The sequence below is a fragment of the Ambystoma mexicanum genome, chromosome 14, assembly GCF_040938575.1.
Source record: "Ambystoma mexicanum isolate Mex_15411 chromosome 14, UKY_AmexF1_1, whole genome shotgun sequence".
Taxonomy (NCBI): Eukaryota; Metazoa; Chordata; class Amphibia; order Caudata; family Ambystomatidae; genus Ambystoma; species Ambystoma mexicanum.
The window spans coordinates 616,985,667-617,007,394 of record NC_090940.1 but is presented as its reverse complement, the minus strand read 5'-3'; the positions used below and the strand labels follow the sequence as shown (position 1 = coordinate 617,007,394).

At 44.4% G+C, this 21,728-nt stretch overlaps 1 protein-coding gene across 5 annotated transcripts in view; it reads left to right on the top strand.

The window, feature by feature from the left end:
* The first annotated feature begins 34 nt into the window (after positions 1-34).
* Positions 35-21,728, top strand: part of TTLL5 (tubulin tyrosine ligase like 5) — a 769,178-nt gene continuing 747,484 nt past the window's right edge. For 4 of the 5 annotated variants that reach the window (XM_069638032.1, XM_069638034.1, XM_069638033.1 and 1 more), the window contains exons 1-2: positions 35-1,812; positions 12,555-12,721. In XM_069638032.1, the coding sequence (XP_069494133.1) occupies positions 12,645-12,721 (77 nt within the window). In that variant the 5' untranslated portion in view covers positions 35-1,812; positions 12,555-12,644. Of the gene's footprint in view, positions 1,813-2,161; positions 2,204-11,824; positions 12,023-12,554; positions 12,722-21,728 lie in introns of all 5 variants that reach the window. The other variant, XM_069638031.1, reaches the window with a different exon arrangement.

Sequence of the window (21,728 nt, the reverse complement as noted above, 5' to 3'; positions counted from 1 at the left end):
GTGACCAAAGTCACGTGAATAGGTGGGGGCGGGGCGTTGCTATGGGCCGTTTCTCGGCTGGGAACTAGACGCTACCCAAGCTGGGACCGAACTGGGTCAGGCCTGAAGGTGGGGAAACCAGTGAAAGTCTGACGCCTAAGTTACAACCGCAGAGAAGGTGCTGGCGTTGGACCAAAAGCTGGAGCCAGACTCTGACAATTACAGTTAGATCCGTGTAAACAGAACCCTGGATGGACCCCCCCCTCCCCCTGAAAACTGGAACCATTGGAAGAACTTCGCTTAAAACCGGACCAGAAGACAAGAACCAGAGTCAGTGGTTGAACCCAACTGGGGCTAGAGCATGAAAACCAGGTCCCCGACCAGTAGATAAGAAAAACTGCTGTGGATTGAACCTGGGATGCGGCTCCAGAACTATCTCCAGAACCAATGAAGAAACTTTCCTGAGCATCTGCAGCCAGAAATGACCCCCAAAGCCAGGGCCTGACACGAGCCTGTCCTAGATCCAGAAGCTCACACAGAACCTGATCATTCAAAGGAGATCTTACTTGAAAATCTTAGAATTGGTACTCCCTGCTCAGAAATTGGGATAGCACACGGACAGAGGCACCACCGGTTCACCATACCAAGGCGTGGACCCAGAAGCTGAGAACACTAGGACACACCTTCAGAAACAGAGCTGGAAAACTAGAGTCCAACGCGAGCCGGCACATCACCAGTTAAGCTACAACTGGCACATAATGTGATACAAAGAACTTAAGAACTGCGGACAACGCCATAAAGCAAAGCCAAACCTTGATTCAAAAGCTGAAATCCGTAGGCAGGGATTAAACTTTGAATCAGAGACCTCATAAACTAGCCTAGACATTTACGCCAAGGGGACCAAAGTCCTTTGAACGAAGGCCAAATTCTCCAAACTACAGCCAACATCTGAGCAATGCATCCATAACCTGAGATCTAAGCCAGACCAGAGCCAAACCCGTAAAAAGAAACACAGGACTTCATTGAGAAACCAGCATGGGACTGTAATGTGAAACCTCGCCACAGCCAAAGGGAAAAGGTGGCAAAATACCATAAAGTAATACCTTATTTGAGATACAGATGTGGATCCAAGACCTGAGAACTTGAGCTACAATCTCTCATGCAGAACTTGATCTGGACCCGGACACGCTGCACAATCTTAGATCCATAAAAGCAGTCAGAAAATAAGCTGAGCCAGTAACTTACCTGAGAACTGGCTTGAGCCAGAAAGAGCAAAAGGAAGCAACAGGTCCAGCAATGCAAAACCAGACCTGGCACCTGAAAAGTAACGGAATATAACTTTTCCCTTTGATAGAGATTTGGATATATTTTAGTTTTTACTATTTAGAAAAGTACTTGCCAAACCTTGTACCAGTGCTCCCCGTGTGTCATATGACTAAACCATAATCTTCAACTATTGATCCAATGATCAAACTTGTCAGTAGACAGAGCAGTCATAGACTCAGCGGCTTTTGAGTCAAAAGCAGTGCCAATACTAAGATCCACAGTCACCCAAGGACCAAAGTGTCTTTGAACTACAACACTTGGCTATTTGCAGCAACGTTTCAGACACCTGCATCATTAGTGTCTTCTAGCACATCATCGTTGGAGCCGCCATCGGAAAACACTGCAGCTCTGAACTCCCAATTTACAATACTCCCGGGGAGATTGCAGTGCTGAATTGCTGTACCACAGTCAGAAATGGGTGCCATCTTTGATATAGATGTGTCCAGAGGAAGAGGACGCCAATGCAGCCTGATCTAGGCCCACCCAGCAACAGGAAGAAGTGACCAGGTACTGATCCTCTAACTCTTCTTAGGATCTGTAACTTATACTTTCCCTCTGACGTCATCCCCTACTTCTCATAAATCACACCTATTACTCACACTCAACCTCTCTCTCTCTGATGTTCACTTTAACTCTTTTTTTCTTGCTTCTCAGTCCCGTGCTTCCCTCACTGCAAATTTCGATTTTTCACCCACATTTCAACACCATTATATGCAGAGGGAGACCCCGAGCACCCTCTCCCATACTCCCCTCACATTATTTATTATTACCCTAATCCACCCCCACTTATAATTGCGTTGAAATTCGCAGGTAAAAAACTTGAAATTTTCAGCCTCTGTATTTTTTTTCTGCACAGTAATGGGGTGATACCGATGCTGCCACGTTGCTGACCATCCACGTATGCATCTCTTTCTGACCTATTCCTCTTCCCGTGACCTTTTAACATCTGTCTCAACTGCTTATCCTTCACCTTCCACTACCATTGCCCATGACCCCCTCTGCCCTCGGCTCACCCTAGCAGTGTATAACTATTACCATTGCCCATGACCCCCTCTGCCCTCGGCTCACCCTAGCAGTGTATTATAACTATTGTGTATGAGTGTTAATGCCATGTGCGTACAAGGTCTACTGTGTATTAACATTGTTTGCCCATGCGTATTTGATTATTGTAACAAATTGCCATCAATAGAGGAAAATTATTTTCTGTATCAAAATTATGCGTCAGTCTTAAATTAATCCAAAGAATTCCACTTAGAAGGTTCCCCATTTCTTGACTGTCACCCCTTTCGGTTTTCCCGGAGCCCTTTCACCAATCTCTGGATTGTGTAATATATATATATTTTTTGGTAACTAGTTTTATTCGATTTTCCAACACACAAAAGAACATACAGTAACTTCAACATAATAAACTCAACCCTTCTAAATTCATCAGTTATTAAACCAAACCCCTCTCCCCAATCAAACAATCCACAATAAAGACCAAAGCTAAGTTCTATGCGGAATGGGAGAAGAAGGAACAAGAGGAAAGAAGAACTGAGGGGGAAAAAGAATAAAGAATTGGGGCAGGTTTTTAAATTTGGAGCTGGATTGAGCTTGTTTCAAGAGAAGAAGTTAGGTGACAAGTACATTTTAAATGTCGTTTATATTTATGAACTTATTTATGTATGTATATGTTTGCTGACATTGATAATATCAGACTATTGTGCATTATAATTATATCTAAGTTGGGTGTTTTTTCCCCCCTCTATTCAATCTCTGAATTGTAATACACAAAGGTTCCTTAGTGGCTCTCGCTAGCTTTTTCCCTGTTACCTAGTTCTCCCTTTCAGGCTCTCAGCCGCCTCCACGGGCCACTGAGTCTTCAGCCACCTTTTGGGCTTTCTCAGGCAATCACTACTCTGAGACTTGCACTATCTTTTGGCTTAGTTTGCTGGGGCCTGTGCGTTCGGCATAACACAAAATACACCAAGTTACTCAAGTTGTAACTAATTTTTTGCAGTTGTCAACATATCTTTTCTTCTATATTTCCATATTATTTTCTTTTTGTATCAGCCATCCTTCCTCAGCTCTTACAGCTTTCATTCTCTCTCGTTTTTACTTTAATGAGATAACAATGCCACTATTCCTCCTCACGTCATGCTTCATATTCTTGTACCACTCCTGGTGGATCAAAACCCTCTAGACTAGAGCCACGCTTTGTTTCATTCAACACTTCAGTTTCCTCCACCTGTGGGGGGAAAAAATGTGTTAACAGATTGGCACAGTTGATCTGTCACATTTTTTCTCATTGAAGGGGGGGGTCACATTGAACAGAGGGACACCAACGTTCTGCAATCTTTTTTTTCAATGATGCTGGATCCATCATCCAGAAAGCATTTGACAGCTATACCACCATAGCAACATGACCTGTTAAGCAGCCTTTTAGGAGATCTTTTGCCCGTGCGTGAACTTCATACTCGTATGCTCTGAAGATGAATGTAGAGGGTTTGTGGGTCAACTTATTCTGAATTCGTTATTCCATACTGACTTCAGATGCAACATTCGGTTGGATTGGGCAGGACCTTCCACTTTAGGACCTGGTATTTCTCTTTTGATGCTTTCCTGGTATTTTGAGTTAGGATTTTCTGTTACTTTCTGCGATCCGACTTTTGAATACATATATCGCGCAATACCTGCAATAAGGAAAATGTAAACTAGGAATCATCATCTTTATTAACAAAGTTATCTGTTCGGCTCAGGTTGTTCTATAGGATTGGGTCTTAGAATCTTCTCTGGGTTTTTACATTCTCGCTTTTCGTTTTCTCAGATGCTAACACCCACTACTTGATTTATACACAAACTTTTCATAAGAACTCATCAGCCTATTGACTGTTTCACAACTCTCAATTGCATGCTCTCAAGAGTCTTAGACTCCATAAGCCTCCTATGCATTGAGCTTCCCAAGACCTGGGCATTCGGTTAGACTGCAGAGGCTGTTCTCCTTCCCAGTCAAATGGGGTTTATAACAAGATTGTGTGGTTTCTAATCCTATGAAAGCCTCAACTATGAATCTTCCATTATTTATGAATCGCTCCCTCTACGTGTTATTTGAGAGCCTGCATTTGGGAGGAGCTGACCTTCAGCACAAGCAATGTTGCGATATCAATCTATGTCCAACTGACAAAGTCTAACGATACCAGCTGTATGAGCAGGGCAGCACTCTTTTCAGAAAAATCCCAAATGAGACTCAAATGATATCTTACTTAAATAGAAAATTACAGTCTATTTGTATTGAACAGATTAAATCTTTCACACATGAGTTATTTGTTTACTATAATGAACATCACACTTTATATGTATTGAATTTCTATTTTAATCAAATTCTAATTCTTTGATTCTTTTCAAATGATAGTCAACAAAAGTGTAAACATCTAGAAATTCATACTTAAACAGGAATGTAAATCAACATTAAATTATGGAGACATACCTACAGTATTTCAATCAAGAACCATACCTACAATGAACATAATCGTTGTAAGGAAAGGCTTGATATCATCAATGAAGACCGACACAAATGAGACACAGTTAAAGGGTGTTTATTGAATTTTAACTTATCTAAGGATGGGAGCAAGCTACAACCATCAAATAATAATGCAGTTCAATGGTTCAGCTGGTCTCACACCACTCAGGCAAAGTCTTTAAGAAACAAAAAGAATTCTCAAAAGAAACCTCTTGTCAAAACACAGGCTGCCTCCGCCTTGCCACAGAAGTTCACTTTAGTTGTCAAAACACACAGTATTACCTTCTTTTCCAGTGACTGCTGGTACTTGTAGTTCCTTTTGTTACTTGTGCAGTTCAATATCTCAGTATCAGGACCTTCTGTACCAAAATCTCTTTGCCATTCAAAGTCTCTTAGGGCAGAGGGTATGATGTAGCAAACAAAACACGAGTTCCTTTCCTTTGTCAAGATTCTCACATTCAAAAATACACGATTGGTCTCCCTCCTTTGGGCTCGGACCACGGGTCTCCCTCGTCTGGGCTTGTATCTCTTTTCACACAATGTTCACAATTTGGTCTCCCTCATATGGGCTTGGACCATGGATCCACCTCTTCCAGGCTCAGATCCCTTTTGACAACCGAATCGAAGACTTTCAACTGTGTGCAGAATTTTGCTTGACCTGTCGCAGAGTCACTACGATTTACAACTCTTTAACTTTCACTTCTGCCACTTCTCAGCTGGATACCTTACAGAGACCTTTGATTGGGCACACACGCAGCGATGGACCACTCTGTCTTTCAGTTTTGCTCTTTTGGACTACAAATCCCAGAATACACATTCAAGGTTTTGCTCCCACTTTGCCAGTTACAGGCACTTTTGGGATTTACACAAAGTTCTTGGCAAAACAGGTTATCCCGCCTTAGCTTCCCTCAAGTCACAGGGTCTCCATCTTTTACCCTCAGTGATGAGGTGTCGGCTCGTCCTCATTGGGGATTCACTAGAGGTCAGGGTCCCAGCACCTGCCTCTCAACTACCTGGGTTTCTGGAACTCGCCCAGGGAGCCAGCACTGATTAAAACACTACCAGAAAAGGGTAGCTGGAGTTTTGGTTCCCTGGGGCACAGATCCCCTGCCACACTGTAGCCCCCCATTGGTCCTCACAGGCATTAGCGTCTTGGCAGTCCATCCCCCTTCTGCCTTCCCAAGGTTCTCCCAGCTGCTGACTTTTCCTTCTGGTCTTCACAGTTCCTTCAGCACCCCCTGCTCGCTCAGTGTGAAGGGGGAGGGGGCGGAGTGGCTGTCCCTTTTATACTCTTTGAAAAAGTTGATTGGAATCAGGTGTGAATAGTGCTCTGCCTGACCTCATTGTCAGGACAATATGGAGTCTGCCCATAGGATTCCATTGCCCATGGATTCCTATGGGTAGTCCTCATGACTCCCATCTGCCTCTTCTTTGTCCCAGTAGTTGTAGGTTTTTCTGGAGATCATTGAAAAACCATGTAGGTTTTTGTCCGGATGAAGGGGGTTAATGTATTTTGATAGGTGAATGGATTTTCTATTGGGCTTTAATTTCCATGGTCGTTTTCTCCTTTCTCTTACAGAAAGGTACTGGGGTTTGATGGGACTCTGCTGACAATATCCCATGACAACTGAGGTGATGTCGGGTAGAGGTGTATTGGAACGGGGGGATTACCATGTCTCGCACAAGGGCGGGTCTCCCTTAGTCCCTAAGGACCCCCTGCCCCAGTGATCCTCGCTCGTCCGCCTCCAGGGTTGGGATCAAAGAGCGATGGTCCTCCCCTGGACACCTGATCAGAGGATCCCCGGGAATAGCCTGGGAGAAACACCTCAGGTTTCTCACATCATCTATCCAGTTATCCAAGCTCTGTATCCTGTAATAAAGCGCCTCATTTTGGGTAAATTAGCCCTTCGAGAGTCGGGCGAATATGAGTCTCACTTCATCAACTGTGTAAAAATAAAATAGAAAATGCATATTATGTATTTTTATTATTATTTGTAGACGGTTCTAAAAGAACCTTTACAAACGAAACCACAGATAAAACAATAAATCAATCATGTCCATTATAAGTTAAAACAATCATTTGTTATTTAAAAGGTTTACAGATTCTGTATCAATCAGCATTGTACTATCAAAGTCAATAAAACCTAATATGTCACACATACAGTTTAAACAATTGTAACAATTGGTAGAGCCTACACTTTTATCATTCTTAATCCACTCAATTGGTCAAATCTAAAATCTACAAAATTGTGGTGTTTTAATTGCATCGTAATCACTTAAGTATTTCCCCAGTGTGCACTTATGAGATGATTCAAGGGTCCACACTCCTTAAAAACATGTTTTGAGTTTCCCTAGAACGTTACAGATTCGACACACCCAATCTTCTTTTTTTTGAGAGCCCATTTAAAAATGAGCAAAGGGACCTGTAATCATAAAGTGGCGCATTGGCAAAGATAGCTCTGGGCTCTTAGATAACGGTGCGTTACATTTGCGATGTAACTATGATAGCTGTGAAGACAAATGTACAAAGTTACTTTCCCAATCCCATCGTTTTGTTTCCTAAATGTCTTAAGGTAGCATGGTCAATACCCAGACCAAAATCGGGAGATCGACCCATTTTTGTGAATCTATAATTCAGTGCAGTAAACTTGAACACCATGGAATCGGTATAGACCAGATAATCCCTACCCGCTGCCGCCAGAAGCTGACATTTGAGATCAGATTTAGCTTTTATGAACAGTTACCTCTCCTCTCTAAAAGTTGTCCTTTTGGTGACATCAAACCCCACTCCAAACATAAATATTGGATTGAGGTAGATGGTGCCAGGTTTCAAAATTATTTTCCAAAAATGGCCTACTTACTAGCATACTATGTCATGGCATCTGCAATATGAATAGATTAACCGTACCAATTTACTGTATTCAACTGTATATAAAGTGTTTCGATAAGTGAACACTATCTTTACAAGCAGAGTTATTTTACATTACTTTATCTTAGACCGATTCCACAGCATAGTAGATGAGAATTTCCAGGATGTACCATGCTTTCACTAATATCTTGTTTTGCCCCACCTTTAAATCGAAATAGCAATAATAACTTCCCTGTTCAAAATGTTCATATTCCTAAGAAAAGGTTCAACGAGATCAGGATATCCCTAGCTGAAGACTTGACTCTCAAAGCATTGATATCTGGTATCCAGATCGGGACAATCTCAAAAGCAAGGTTGCCACAAATCAAAGCGATTATCAGTTTTACTATTGTAGGTTTCTTGGAAAACATTTGCACCTACCCTTTTGTACCTACTGTTCACATCAAGAGAAACATTGTGCGGGCAACATGTTATAATCTTACTTGGTCGAATTACTTCACATGAGCCGTGATTAGCGCAACACATTTAGTGCGTAGACACTATCCTACACCGGAGGTTATTTGGCCTTACTTTATTCTGTGGAGGAGGCCTTATATTGATGGCAAAGACAGACACGCAAAGCACACGTTTGGTGACCTGCACATAGATGCACACTGATATGTGAGGCACTCATCATGGGGTCCGACACTGGCGAGGTGGATAATTCCATATCGGCTTTGCTCATCAGTGTTACTCACTCTCAAAGGCACACATACACACCAAGAGCGAAGTGCATACTGCGAGAGCTCCTCATACTGACAGGTACACCACCACATTGACAGACACTAATCGCGGAAGGATAGCTCAGGGGCAACGTGCTCGCCTTGGAAGCAAGACGACACGGAGCAACACAGGTTCGATCCCCGGGGCCGCGCTTAGAAACCTCTGGGTATTAAGCACATTATAAATAACCAATTACAATGATATCATTATTGTTGTTGCAGGGTTTTACCAGAAGAATAAGACACAGTAATCCACAAAAAAAGAATTAAAAACAAATCATACCATACAAGAGAAATTGGGATGGTAGCTAATAACTTGGAATGGGACACGCCAAAGAGAATCCATGTTTACACTGTGTGTACAGGACTTCTACAGACCACAGTGCAAGGAAAGCACCACCATAAGAAAAGTAATGTCCTTCTTGACATGCCGTTGGCTTCTGGACCAAACCGAAAGTGTGTCCAATGAACACGCGGATACACACGCAGAATGGTAGGCGCACCAGCACACAAGTGTGATTAGTGTACATCGATAGGTGCTCCCCGTTCTGATCACCACCCAGGATGATCTTTGTGCACAAGCTTCCGAATTAAAATGACTATCGATCTAGTACCAGGGGAAACATGTCAAGTTGCCTGCTACTAACCAGTAGTAAAACGTCCCTCGCCACCCCATTACAGCGCACAGCAGACCATTTCTTACTCCCCAAGAATCACTTATCACTAGACAATGGCTCGTGGTGAGTGAACATGGTGTGCCCTGAATAGTACAGTACATTTAAAGTCTCTAAGCAAAAACACATGTATATAGTGCTTCTTGGCGGATTCCTTATACATCTCAGCACAGTAATAAAAGGTGTTATTATTTCTTAGCTTAATTGTGAACTTTTTGTCAATCCTGCAAGAATAGGAGGCTGAGTTGGGTCTGCCAGTATTTGAAGCTAGCGCACATTACATTTTTGTTCCATTTGAGCTACTAAACTGCATAAGTATGCAAAGTGCTTATTGCTGGGCTGTAATGCCTCAGTAAAAGACTACTCCTGATTTTCTTCCCTACATGTTTCTGTTATTGTCATTTCGTAGCCTGATTCTCAAAGTCTGTCATTGATTTTGCTCGGCCCCGCTGAGCTGTTAACTGTGAAAATCAAACAACCAGGCACGCTCCCCTCCACTTCAAGCTTCTTTGAAAAAGGAAAAGAAATGCCTGTGTACAGTTGGCCTAGAAATAGATGTGATGTTGCCAATAGGCCAATAGTTCTTGCAACATGTTGACTTGCTTTAGGTTTAATTATGGACCAACATCTTGCCTCCTTACTTGCAGAGAGACTCTCACTAGAAGCAGTTTATGGAGCCAATGTATTCATAGAGAACACAAATCCCAGCCACTAATCTGATTTAGAGCCCTCGGATGAGCCAATCGGGTTTCTCGGAATGCAGGCTTTAACCCGACACTGTTAATCTACCCGTGTGCAAGCTGTTTGCTGCTCTGTCCCTCTTCCCTCCCCTTGCCCTGCCCTCTCCCCTCTCCCACCTTGCAAAGCTGCGTGTAGGGGGGTGGGGGAGAGTAGAAAAGCACACCCAGCGTTTTGCTTCTTTGGTGTTTCTCCCACCCCATGCTCTTTCCCTTCCCTCAGGGCCGTCACCGAAATTGAAAAGGGACTGTTGTGTGACCCTTTGCGCCATTTCAATGGCAGCATTGTTGACTTTTTTTTTAACGGCAAAACATTTGAATTGGCTCTTTGTGCCCATTTCCATCACACGGCAGGGATGTTACCACACGATGCTTATGGTGTTAAAGGTTTAGGGGTGGACTGTACAGGCGAATAATTACCCTCAGCAATGGCCCTTGCTTCTTTGACCATTGGAAGGCCCCTACCGGCTGGCCCACACGCGATGTATCGCCAACATAGGTCACTATTGATTTCCAGTTGTCTGGAGCTTTTTTCTCTGCTTCCGGTGTTTGACATTGCGGTTGGGGCAATTCATATTTTACTTTAAAGCGATGCCCTTTGCAGGTCACTTTGTTTGCCCCTTGACAGTACTTGCATACCCGATTTATTCCTTGCTAAATCGGACTACCTGTGTGAAGTACTTTGCATTGGTGTCACAGTTGCTTACTACTTTACGTTCTTCATTTGTCATGCTGGTGGTGCATGAGTTGGTGGGCGGGCCGGGGGGCATCCGAGGAGCCCTACCAGGGTGACACTTGTGTACGGATCCCAGCACTAGACGTTAGTGGATCTTGTGTATGTCTGCGCCAAGAAGGTAGTATTCAAGTATTTTTAGCGGCAATCTAACTCCTATCTTGGGCCGGTTCTGCTGTGAATTTGCAGCAGCTGTTCCCTTTTATATGGAAAACAGGAGGATCTTGGCTTCCAATGCAGGAATTCACTTAATTTGGTAAAAAAGTTGGCTGTCCTGTGATGTCGTGTAAGCTCTGTATGAAAACACTTAGTAGGTTTTATTCATGCCTTACATTGCAGGATTATTGACAACGATCAGGTCTGCATCTTGGGGAGGGTTTAGCAGGAAACAGTGATCATCTAGCACATAGAGTTGCCGGTCATCTGCATTTTTGCGATTTGGGACCGTGTGTCTGGCGAGCTGAATTAATTGCCCACTGGCTCCACGGATATGTTTGTTTATTTATTTGGATTTATTAAGCGCCCAGCGCCCTGGGGGCATCGTGGCGCTGTTACAGAATATTCAGTTTTGTGCATGTTATTAACATTGGTTACAAGCAAAAAACATGTGTATTATACAATAACAAAGGTGCTCCGTGGTTACAGTGGAACAATGTAGGAGGCAGTACAGAGTAGTACACAGTTTAGTTGAACAGTTTGGTTTTTAGTGCTTTTCTGAATCTGTGGAGGGATTCTTCATTTCTTAGACCGGGCGGGAGGGAGTTCCAGGCTTTAGGGGCTAGGACTTCAAAGCTGGATCCACCGGCTTTGGCTCTGTTGAATGTTGGGATAGTAAGTTGGTGTGAGTATTTGTTGCGTTTAGGTCTGTGGGTTGGCGCTTGGTTGAAAATGGTTAGTGGTGTGCTCAGAACAGGGGGCCCGCGCTCAATTAGACCATGGCTGGAATTGAACTGCCGGTACCACACATGTTCTTTGGAGGTAGATTTCGAGCCAGTCCAGCCCCCCGCCACCCACGCTCGTGCCAGCGAGGGGCATACTAAGGAGGTGCCCATGGGTAAAGCTAGGGAAGACCACAGATTGGTCGAGAAGATCTGGTAGACCAGTCTCGCTTCTGCATATTAGAATGGAGATGCCTGACCAGGCCGGCCTGGGGCATAGGAAGGAGGGGCCCATGGAAGCCTCTTCACCGTACCCTCGAAGGGATGTTGCATATCTCTTACTAGTTTTTTTTTTTAATTTTTTTAAGTGGAGTGTCAACAAGGGTGCATCAGAAGGAGGGGTGCTGGTACTGTTTTGACGCAGTTCTATACGTACCCCCCCCATGAGAGCGAGACAATAAGGAAACCTTGCCAGACCCTGTTCTGCAAAGACATGGGAAGTGGACTCCCTTCTCTCCTTCACTGAAGATCCAGGCAGATGGGGGTCTGAATCGACCCACGAGAAGGTATGCCTTCCCCTCTCAGTCTGAAGTATTCCACGTGGTTCAGTGTTGTGTGTGTGTTTGTGTGCCTGTGTGTTCATCTTTGTTCCCTTTTTATTTGATTGTGCGAGACTCCGTGTCTTCCTCTTCCCTTCGAAGTACTCCCGTTATGCCCTTTCTTATGTTTTGTGTTTCTTTTTGATGCTTTGAAGAGTGACCCATGAAGAAAGAAAACTGAAAAAAGATCGCTTACGGGGGGCCGGCAGAGGGGTTGTGAGAAGGGGGGGAGGGAGTTTTGGTATGAGATTGAAACAGGTCATTTGTGCGGTAGCCTGCACTTGTCCGGTCTTACGCTTATTATGGACATGTGATTATGAGAGTAACATTGTACATGCCACTTTGCCTGAAGAATTAATTGCTTGTCCACTACAACTTGTCATAGAGAGCGGTTTATCTGGGCTGCCTAAGCTTTCCCAAGCATCTCTTCCTCTCTGTCTCTCTCCCCCCTGCCCCCAGGTGTACCGTCTGGTTGTAAATGTGTTGCTTTTATCTTCAGGACTCCTGATGTTTTAGACTTGTCCAGGAAGGTCGGAGTTTGGGGTTCCCGGTCCAGGTTGTGTAGGCTGTATGACCTTCCCTGATAAAGATGCCGGCAAGGATGACCCGTGCGCAGGAAGAAACTGCCTCTTCTTCAAGCGAGGCGGAAGAAGACAAGAAATTGGAGTAAGTGATTGTGAAACTAAGCAAACAACATTGTCCACTTTTTGTAGCATGATTTGAGAGTAGTGTTGGTGTCATAAGGTTCTGTGGAAATTGCCCTAAAGCAGTGGCACATAATGCCCTATAACTTGCAATCTGTAGCTTAGGGTAAGGGTAACAGTCCGAAACTAGTGGCCTGCAGAGGCAAAAACAAGGAACTCTTCCATGCAAGGCAATGGAGGGTGAAAAGAGGGATGTAGCCTTTGAAAGGTGCCTTCATCGGTAAGTTTTCAGAGGGGTTTCTCTCCCCTGTGTTCTGGCCAGGCTGTAGAATGGATGGCACACAGCTAGGCGTTAAGGTTTCCCGCAAGCTTTCTTACGTGGCTCACCTAGTGGTGGGCGTGGCTGTGCAGTCAAGGTTAATTGAATCGATAGGATGGCACAGGGGTGGTTGCGATACATTATAACATACATACATTCAATCATTGTTTGCACAAAAATATAATAAAAATAAGATTTTTTTTTCTGTGGAGTTTTTGTTCCTTTACAGGCAATCAAATTTAAGAAAGATGAGACTCTTTTCTGAGGTCATGACCCTACCATTTAGGGTCACTGCAAATTTTCAACGTCCTATGATATCTTTACATACCCATTTGTAGCTCCGTATGCTGGAGCTGAATCCCTCCGCTAGAGGTCAGTCGCTCATAGAAACAGATGGGAGAGAATGACGTGCTGTCTTCTCATTGGCTGAGCAGGATATAGCCATGATGACGAGGTACACCCAGCCTGATGGTGTGAGGAATAGCACTCATTCGCTTGGTCCAGTTGTGGCAGATTTAGCCCAAGGAATGGAAGACGTGGAATATGTTTCAACACATTCGGTTGCTTTTTTGTGACAAAGCTGTCTCTAGTGGCTTTCACCTTCCCTCTAACCCCTTTCGGGTTTTGCCACATTTTTGTATTCAAAATACAGCATCCCTCTTAGGTTCTAGGTTCTTGTCCCAGTATCCCTCTCAATCTCTAGTAGTACCCTTCTCAGTCTCTAGACATCTTTTAGGTTTCCGAGTGTCCCTTTCAAACTCTAAGCACTCTTCAGGATTTTTAGTTTCCCTCTCGACTCAGGATGTAACATTTGTGAGGGGTCAGTGATGCGAGGCAGACAACTGCTTGTGGTTTTCTCAGAATTAAACATTTTATTAAAGATAAAAGGTGCAAATAAATCCTCGCTTAACCTACTCTATCGGGGAATTCCCTACCTAGTGTAAGAGCTAAGGGGGTCACTCCTAACATAAACATAACTGGCCCTCATACTAAACAGTGATTTGGATGACCTTCACCTGTCCTGGGCGAAGTCTTTCCCCAGGATTGCACAAAGTCAATTTCCCCCAATTGTTCAAAAGGCAACTGAAAGTCTTGAACCTGTTCTTCTAAGTTCCAAATGAAACAAAAGTTCACCAAACAGAAATCCACTGGTAATAGTTCTTCAGCTTTCGTGTAAAAAGATCCCCTTCCAATTCCAGCCAAGAAAATAGCACCAATGGTAATCCTGGATGTCTTCCTTCCAAGATTGCTTTGCCACAGTTCAAAGAATAGATTAGCAACTTCTCCTTCTACAACTCAACAAGTGTTCGTAAATTCTGCAGTAAAATTTGGTGCAATTGTCAGGATGCTTCTTCTCGGGTTGTTGCTTTCCTCTTGACAACCACCCTCCTGCTACTTTTACTGTGGAAACCGACTCATTGGCTCCACAGTGTGCCACTTCTACAACCAACTTCAATGTGACATTGGCTGACAGTATTATACTGTAATAGAGCGGCAGGGGCACTCTGAACAGTTACCCCGATTACCAGCAAGAGGGTACTTGGGCCCTGACAAACCCTGCCGCAAGAGCCGAGACTCGGACCATAGGGCAAAGTTTACTGCCTGTAATATCAATCAAAATGACATGGATTGCAACTGAACAACATAGCGTCTTCAAAGGCTCTCGTCCTTTAAACATGTAACACCGTTTGAACCCTAGATGACATCACAAAAACGGGTTGCATCCCCCAATACCTATCAGGGAAGAGAATTGGTCAGTTTAGGAAAACTATATATATGTGCTACGTAGGGGTTAGTATAGCCATTGTGTAGCCATATCTGGTTGCTCCTCCTAGGACCACCTCTGAATGTAACAAATATGATATGGTATGATTGGTTATTTATAACGCACTTAATACCCAGAGGTTTCTAAGCATGGACCCGGGGATCGAACCTGTGTTGCTCTGTGTCGTCTTGCTTCCAAGACGAGCACATTGCCGCTGAGCTATCCTCTTGAGACAAATAAAAAGTTGCAGGTTAGCAGAGAAATTATTTGCGACTGCAACAAATATGCTTAACGTGAAAGGTAGCTAAGGATTGGACAGAACATGTCTTCTCAGCCTTGGGACCCTGGGCAGCTACCAGGCTGAGTGAAACTCTTAAGGCAATGGGAACGATCACAAAGGTGCTGTATGCTCCCAACATGTTGCCATCTCTGATCGTCTAAGCCCGGAGACAGTACATCCAGCTTTTGAACCTGTACAGCAATTTTATCTTTCCACCTCTGGTTCGATGGGAACAGCTCATCTGCCGTCTACCGCAAATGAATAGGCTCTGTCCTGCACTTTCAGATCACGTGTTTATGGACTAAGAAATGGAGCTCTCCTGTCTGTAATTATGAGGATTTTAGCATCTATTCTCACAGGTTCTCTATTGTCTAGTGAACTGGAAACTTTCCGTCTCAGTTTGTCCTTGGCGATGCAGTGCACAGTATCTGCACTGGCAGTGGCAGCTCTGTCTATCTGCCTCTTTCTGCATTCTGAAGTTCGCCTTTCATTCCCCATTTACTTCAAGGCACCTATGGCTTATGTGAGACAGGCATGGTATCAAGAGAGACACAGACTCAAAGGCAACAGTTTAAAAAACCTTTTTATTTAATAAAGTTCCTACCTGACTGGCCCTAACTCTAAAGGGGTTGTTCCCTCAACTGATGTTTCCAAGGGCCGTCGATGTCGGAAAGTCCAAAACCTGTCCTTGTCTAACCCTATGCTCACTCTCACTCTTTACAAAAATGTGATAGGAAGTCTTCTTAAAAAAAATAGTGGTTACAAAACAAGGAAATGTAAACCACAGCTGGTTTCAGATAGTTTTACCAATAGGTGTAGTTCGGCCAGTGCAAGATCGTTCAGTTCAAAAGAGGAGCCCTTGGGACATTCCACGCACAGCGCTTGCAGCAAATCAACAAGGTTCACATATCTTTTGTTCTATATTTCCAAATTATTTTCTTTTTGTATCAGCCATCCTTCCTCAGCTCTTACAGCTTTCATTCTCTCTTGTTTTTACTTTAATGAGATAACAATGCCACTATTCCTCCTCAAGTCATGCTTCATATTCTTGTACCACTCCTGGTGCATCAAAACCCTCTAGACTAGAGCCACGCTTTGTTTCATTCAACACTTCAGTTTCCTCCACCTGTGTGTCTTGGGGTTCCCATCTCCAGGCTCAGACACCTCTGGTTACAAACAAAAGTACACAGTTCTTGTCAGGCCTCTCAGGGTTCCCTTCCCCAAGTGTAGGCATCTCTTCACAAAGTTTACCACTTTCTTTTAGTCGGTCTCTTAGGGTTCCCTTCCCCAAACCTAGGCCCCCTTTGGTCTATAAATAAAGTTCTCCTGGTCAGGATGTACCTTTCACTGTACAGGTCTTACATAGGGGTGGTATCAGAGACTTTACAAAACGCTGGGCTCTTTGATCCTCCCAGGCACGACCACCCTGACCTTTAACTCCTCTCCTTATTCTCTGTACTTTTCTTCTGGCACCTTTTCATTTCTGTGCCTCTTTCACTCTGTTCCACTTCACTGTGCTCCCTGCATGCATTCTTTTATATTGTGCACACTTGCACCCTCTTTTCATCTTGCCGTGACTCTTGCACACGTCTCTTGTGTTTATTGTGCCTGTGGCACCCTATGTTCCTTTGGTTGTGCCCCCTTGCACCTTCTTTTCACGTCATGCCGCTTGCACTTTCCTTTTCCAACCTTTGGGTTGCTCGTACCCTCTTTTCTCTTTCTCTTGCTATTACTTTCACTTTTCCAGTCTGTCGGGTCACACACTCTTTCCTGTTTCGCACTTTGTTTTTCTCTTACATTCCTTAAAGTTCACTTTCCTCTTATCGCTCTATACTTCAGGGCTGCTAGCGAAGCTTTCTTCAAGATTTCTTTCTTGCTTTCCACTCTTTTCTTTCTCTCTTGCTTTTGGCTTTCTTTACCTTTGTCCCGCTTATAAATCTCTTCTAGCTGCACTCCCCGCTGCAGCCACCCACACGCTCCTGAATTTCTCTCCTCCATGTCACGAAACTCACCCAGTAACGCATCGCTGGCAAGCGGTCTCCTCGGGATACACTGAGTCGAGGTCAGGAACCGGCACACGTCCCAAGGGAACAATCATATTTTTGGACTCTGCAAGCAGGTCGCAGTCTGCCTCACGCCTCACTCTGGCTCTCAGAGAACACGGCTCCTCGGCATGCTGCTGCCCCCTCAAACGCACCGGGCCAGCGTCTCGCCATAGAGCTCCCCTCCAGACTCTCCAGGCTTCTCTTCCTGCCTCTTCCCGCACCTCGGTTGGTCCGGCTCATTTTTTGCTTCTGGTAAAACCACACCTTTTATACTGGTGTAAAGAGTCAGTTGGAGTCAGATGTGCGCAGTTGTAGTGTCTGACCTTGCCTGACTCCATTAGTGGGACAACCTAGTAGTAGGTTGTAGTAGGCCCTGTCTTGCTTCCCAATGCTTTCCCTATGGGTAAACCTCATTGTTCTTCCACTTCTCAGTGTTTGTTAAAAATGGGGAGGGGGAGATGAAAGGCGACTGTAGATTTATTTAGTGAAACCTTAGCAGGTGACTTACAGGGGATATAGGAAAATCCTCTGGCCTTTGTTTTATTGATAGAGCTAGCTTTCCCTCTCAGTATGACACATTGTACCCCTGACATACGAGCGTGGGACTTGATAGTATTCCCTGTGGGGTAGAGTAGTGGAAGGTGAATGGATACTTCTCTTAAGACCATGGGCCTCATTACGAGTATGGAGGTAGCCATGCCGCTTTCAGCATCCGGGTACCGGGTCCGGGTTCCTTGAATGGGTAAATACCAGGCCATTCCGACCTTGGAGGGCCTGGTATTTCCCCATTTAAAGGAACCCGGACCCAGTACATCCCCATTCCCATTTGAGCCCTGGGAATGGGGAGGATGCTAACAACGGGCCCGTTAATGACAGGCCCGTTGTTAGCAGCCTGGTCTGCTCGCGGGACCCGCTAAGGACGCCTGGTTTTACCAGACGTCCTTAGCGGGTCCTGCGAGCAGACCTCGTAATGAGGCGAGTGTTAACGGGCCAGGCTGCTCTCACCTAGTTTTCTATAGTAAAATCCTTTATGTCCTCCCTTGGATTGGGGTTAATGAGGCCTGGATCAGGGAGGACAGAACCAACATAGCCCATAAAAGCTTCTGGGACTTCTTCCCCAATTATCGTCCCGTTGGGATACCGCGTCTCACCTTTAGACGCTCTCCCTGCATTTCCCAAGGACCCCCTGCCCAGGTGATCCTTCCTCGCTTGTCCACCCCCAGGGTGGAGATCCAAGAGCGATGGCCCTACCCTGGCCACCTGAGCCGAGGATCCCCAGGGACTAGTTGTGAGAATGCCCTCAGGTTTCTTACACTTTCATCTTGGTTCTTTTGGCCGTTCATATTGGTTGCAATTAAGCATGAGCAAGCTCATTGTATGTATTCTTGGGTGTCTTGCTGTTTCCGCGTAGCTTAAAGAGTTGCTGGTGTAAGTGTGTTGGTCCTCTAACTATTATGAGTCATAAGCATTTGTTTTGTGTCCATCAGCAATAAACTGAAGTGTTTGTGTAGCTTTGTGCATGGATGCCTATATGTTTCATGTCTAACGCATCTATGTCAAAATGTCAGTGATGACGGTGATGTCGGGTATGACGTCATCAGCTCTGTCAATTCTATAGTCATGGCTGTCCAAGAGTAACGTTTCTCACATCTCCGATACATCAACAATGGCAATGAAGGGCCTAGGAGTGATATGCATCTCTCATTTCTCTGCCTACGAGTTTCAAATCGGGTGGGGGTCATGAGGGCCACAACAGGGCCTCCCTCTTCAATATACAACCGCAGTTCTGGTATTTCTACTTCTACTTCAACTTTGTACTTCAGGTTAGGCAATTTTAAATACAAGACACTTTGACCTCTACAGATAGGTAAGGCACTCTTCTTTCCTATAGTCCAAGAAAAGGGCAGCCTCTTTGCCTCTTCTGTCTGCCCCACTCCCACAAGTATAACCTGCCTCTGCTTCCAGACTGACTTTCTCCACACTTCAGCAGTCTTCAGCATCACAGATTATTTGTCCACTCTTCATATAACAATGTCACACTTGTATCGGAGGACACTGGACCTTTAACAACTTCATCTGTTAGGTGGATCAATTTAAACAGGGTTTTCTTCACTATAGAAAGGGTTCACCTATTGGCTTGGGTAATGCTTGTTTTTCTTATTAATAAAACTACTTCTCAGTTCAAAGAATACTCGTTCTTAATGTTACAAACTTCGACCTTCAAAGGAGAAATGGATTTAGGCACACACAACCACTTTAACCTAAGTGTCTGGTAGTATTTGTATTCCCACGTATTATTACAGACACACTTTCACGCTCTGATCTGGAATCGCAGTTGGTCACACTCAACCTTTCTTTGATGCCATAAGATCTTGTAACAATTGTGAACGTCTGCGTTGGGGTTTTCTGAACAATTTAGAAAGCGCTCTCCCTTTTATTAGACACGCGACCACTCCGGCACCGTTAGGAATTCAACAATGGAAACAAAATACTTTTCTTTGTACGCGAGCACTATACCTTTTATTAGAAGCACACAGGATACATTTCCATTGAAAAGAATAGCGTTCACGATGACGAACAGTTTATACTCGCTTCTACTCTGACGTGAGCCTCTTTAGAGCTGGCAACAGTTACCGGCAAGGGTCTTCGAGTAAACCCGAACGCCCAGTCTCACTCACCCGCTCCAGGAACACTGATTACGGGCTGCTTCTACTTCCAGACTTCTTCTACTACTACCACTTTAGGCACACTTGGGACCCACCCCTCTCTGCAGCACAGGTGTCTCTGGTCCTGCCTTATCAACCGGGAGTCTCCTTTACTCCTCTGTCCCTCGGCTTCTTTCTTTACATGGGACTCAAGCTTCAGCACAATCACAGCTCTGCAATTACAGCCACAGTTTGTGAACAAAATACCTTCTCAGAACTTGCAGGTGAACTCTGCTTCACTTTTGTCACGGCGTCCCTCAAGTGAACACACTTCCTCATGAACTGCCAGCCTCGTGCTTTTCTGCTTCTACTACCACTGCAAGCCTTCCAGCTCCTTCTCCAGCTTCTTCTTTCTTCCCCCTTAGTGGGGCAATTGATTTCGGGTGCAGGCTATTACTGTCGATTGCCCGACCTTTGCAAGAGTTGTTAGACCTAATTGCCTGTCCTTCACTTCTGTCAGGTTTCCCCCTTAGTTAATTAGCTAGGAAAGGTCTCTGACAGCGCAGGGCAGGTGTACAATGCAAGAAACTAGGGAGAATCTAAAAACTATTTAATGAGAAAGTTTCAATCCAATATTCCTTAACTAGTGCATTGTAGGAGTCGGGAGTGATCCCAATTCATGGTGTCAACAATTCTAAGTGCTGATTGGTGTAGCAGCTTCTGTGAGGTAGTTTGGAATCTTGTGAAAGGTTCTAAACTGCCTTTCATTCAGAGTACCAGCAAAGAAGGTCAGATTTTGGAGCTCCTGAGAAAAAACCAGCAAAAAATCTTTAAGTAAACTAGAGAATCCAGGAACATGTAAGAAAACAGATAACAGCCCAAGGGGAAGATACAGTGAGTGCCAGCACAGGAAGCTAAGTGAAAATCCTGTTACATTCAAGTATGTGTGGAAAGTGAAATATAATGCTTGTTAAGGTTAACATGAACTAGCTGAAGAGTTAGTCAATCTCATATTGAGGCTTTTGTCAAGCGATTGAATTTTAAGTGTAGTTTTTGAGAGTATTGAAGCACAGTGGTTAAAGACTGAAATCACAAGCTAAAGTGATAACGTGTACCACGCGAGTCATTTTTCGGAAGACATGCGTGCAGTAGACGTTTAACTAACCATTTTAACATTTGTTTTCAGGCGCATGATTAATCTTTTGCTCCCGGGCACGCGCTAATCTTTACTTTTTGGGCACGAGGAAGCAGTGCTGTATATTGCCTTGATTCGCTCAGCGTACCGTTCACAGCGCTGAAGAATTGAAGGGCATTAGAGAAAAGAACGTGACATATGCCTAGCGTCTTTACTGAAACATTGAAGGAGACGTTTGCAGAGGCTGAAGTTACCCTACTTGTTATGTCTGCCCAAAACCAAATCTACGCAGAGTTGCATAAAGCCAGTCCCATCTCACTGAATCAATCGCTTTCACCGCGTCCAGTGTGGCTATGGCACACAGTTTCCCAGGAGGCTGTCCTATCCATCACATGATGTAGTCTCCTCAAGTTCCAGGCCATGCTTCGGCCTGGAACATAGGCCGTCTGATCCGGCTGCGCTAACTTGCGTGTTACTTTTTTCATTCTGGATGCTAATATGGGTGTCAGTATCTTATTATCCTGATTAAGCATTGAAAGGGGCCTATAAGAGCTACATTCCGTTTGGGTTTTATGGGGTTTGAGGAGAGGTATAATAATAGATTCTCTCAGGCTAAGTGGGAGAATCTCTGCCTCGTAAGATTCATTGAAGGTACTAAGCAAATGGGGGGCCAATACATGTACATATTCTTTATAGAGTTCACTAGATAGCCCATCGTAGCCTGGTGTCTTCCCTGTCGGCAAACCCACAATTGTATTTTGTATGTCTTCCAAGGTGATGGCCACCTCTAGGCTATCCCTTTCCTCCTGGGTCATTCCTGGGAGCTCAATCTCATCTAAC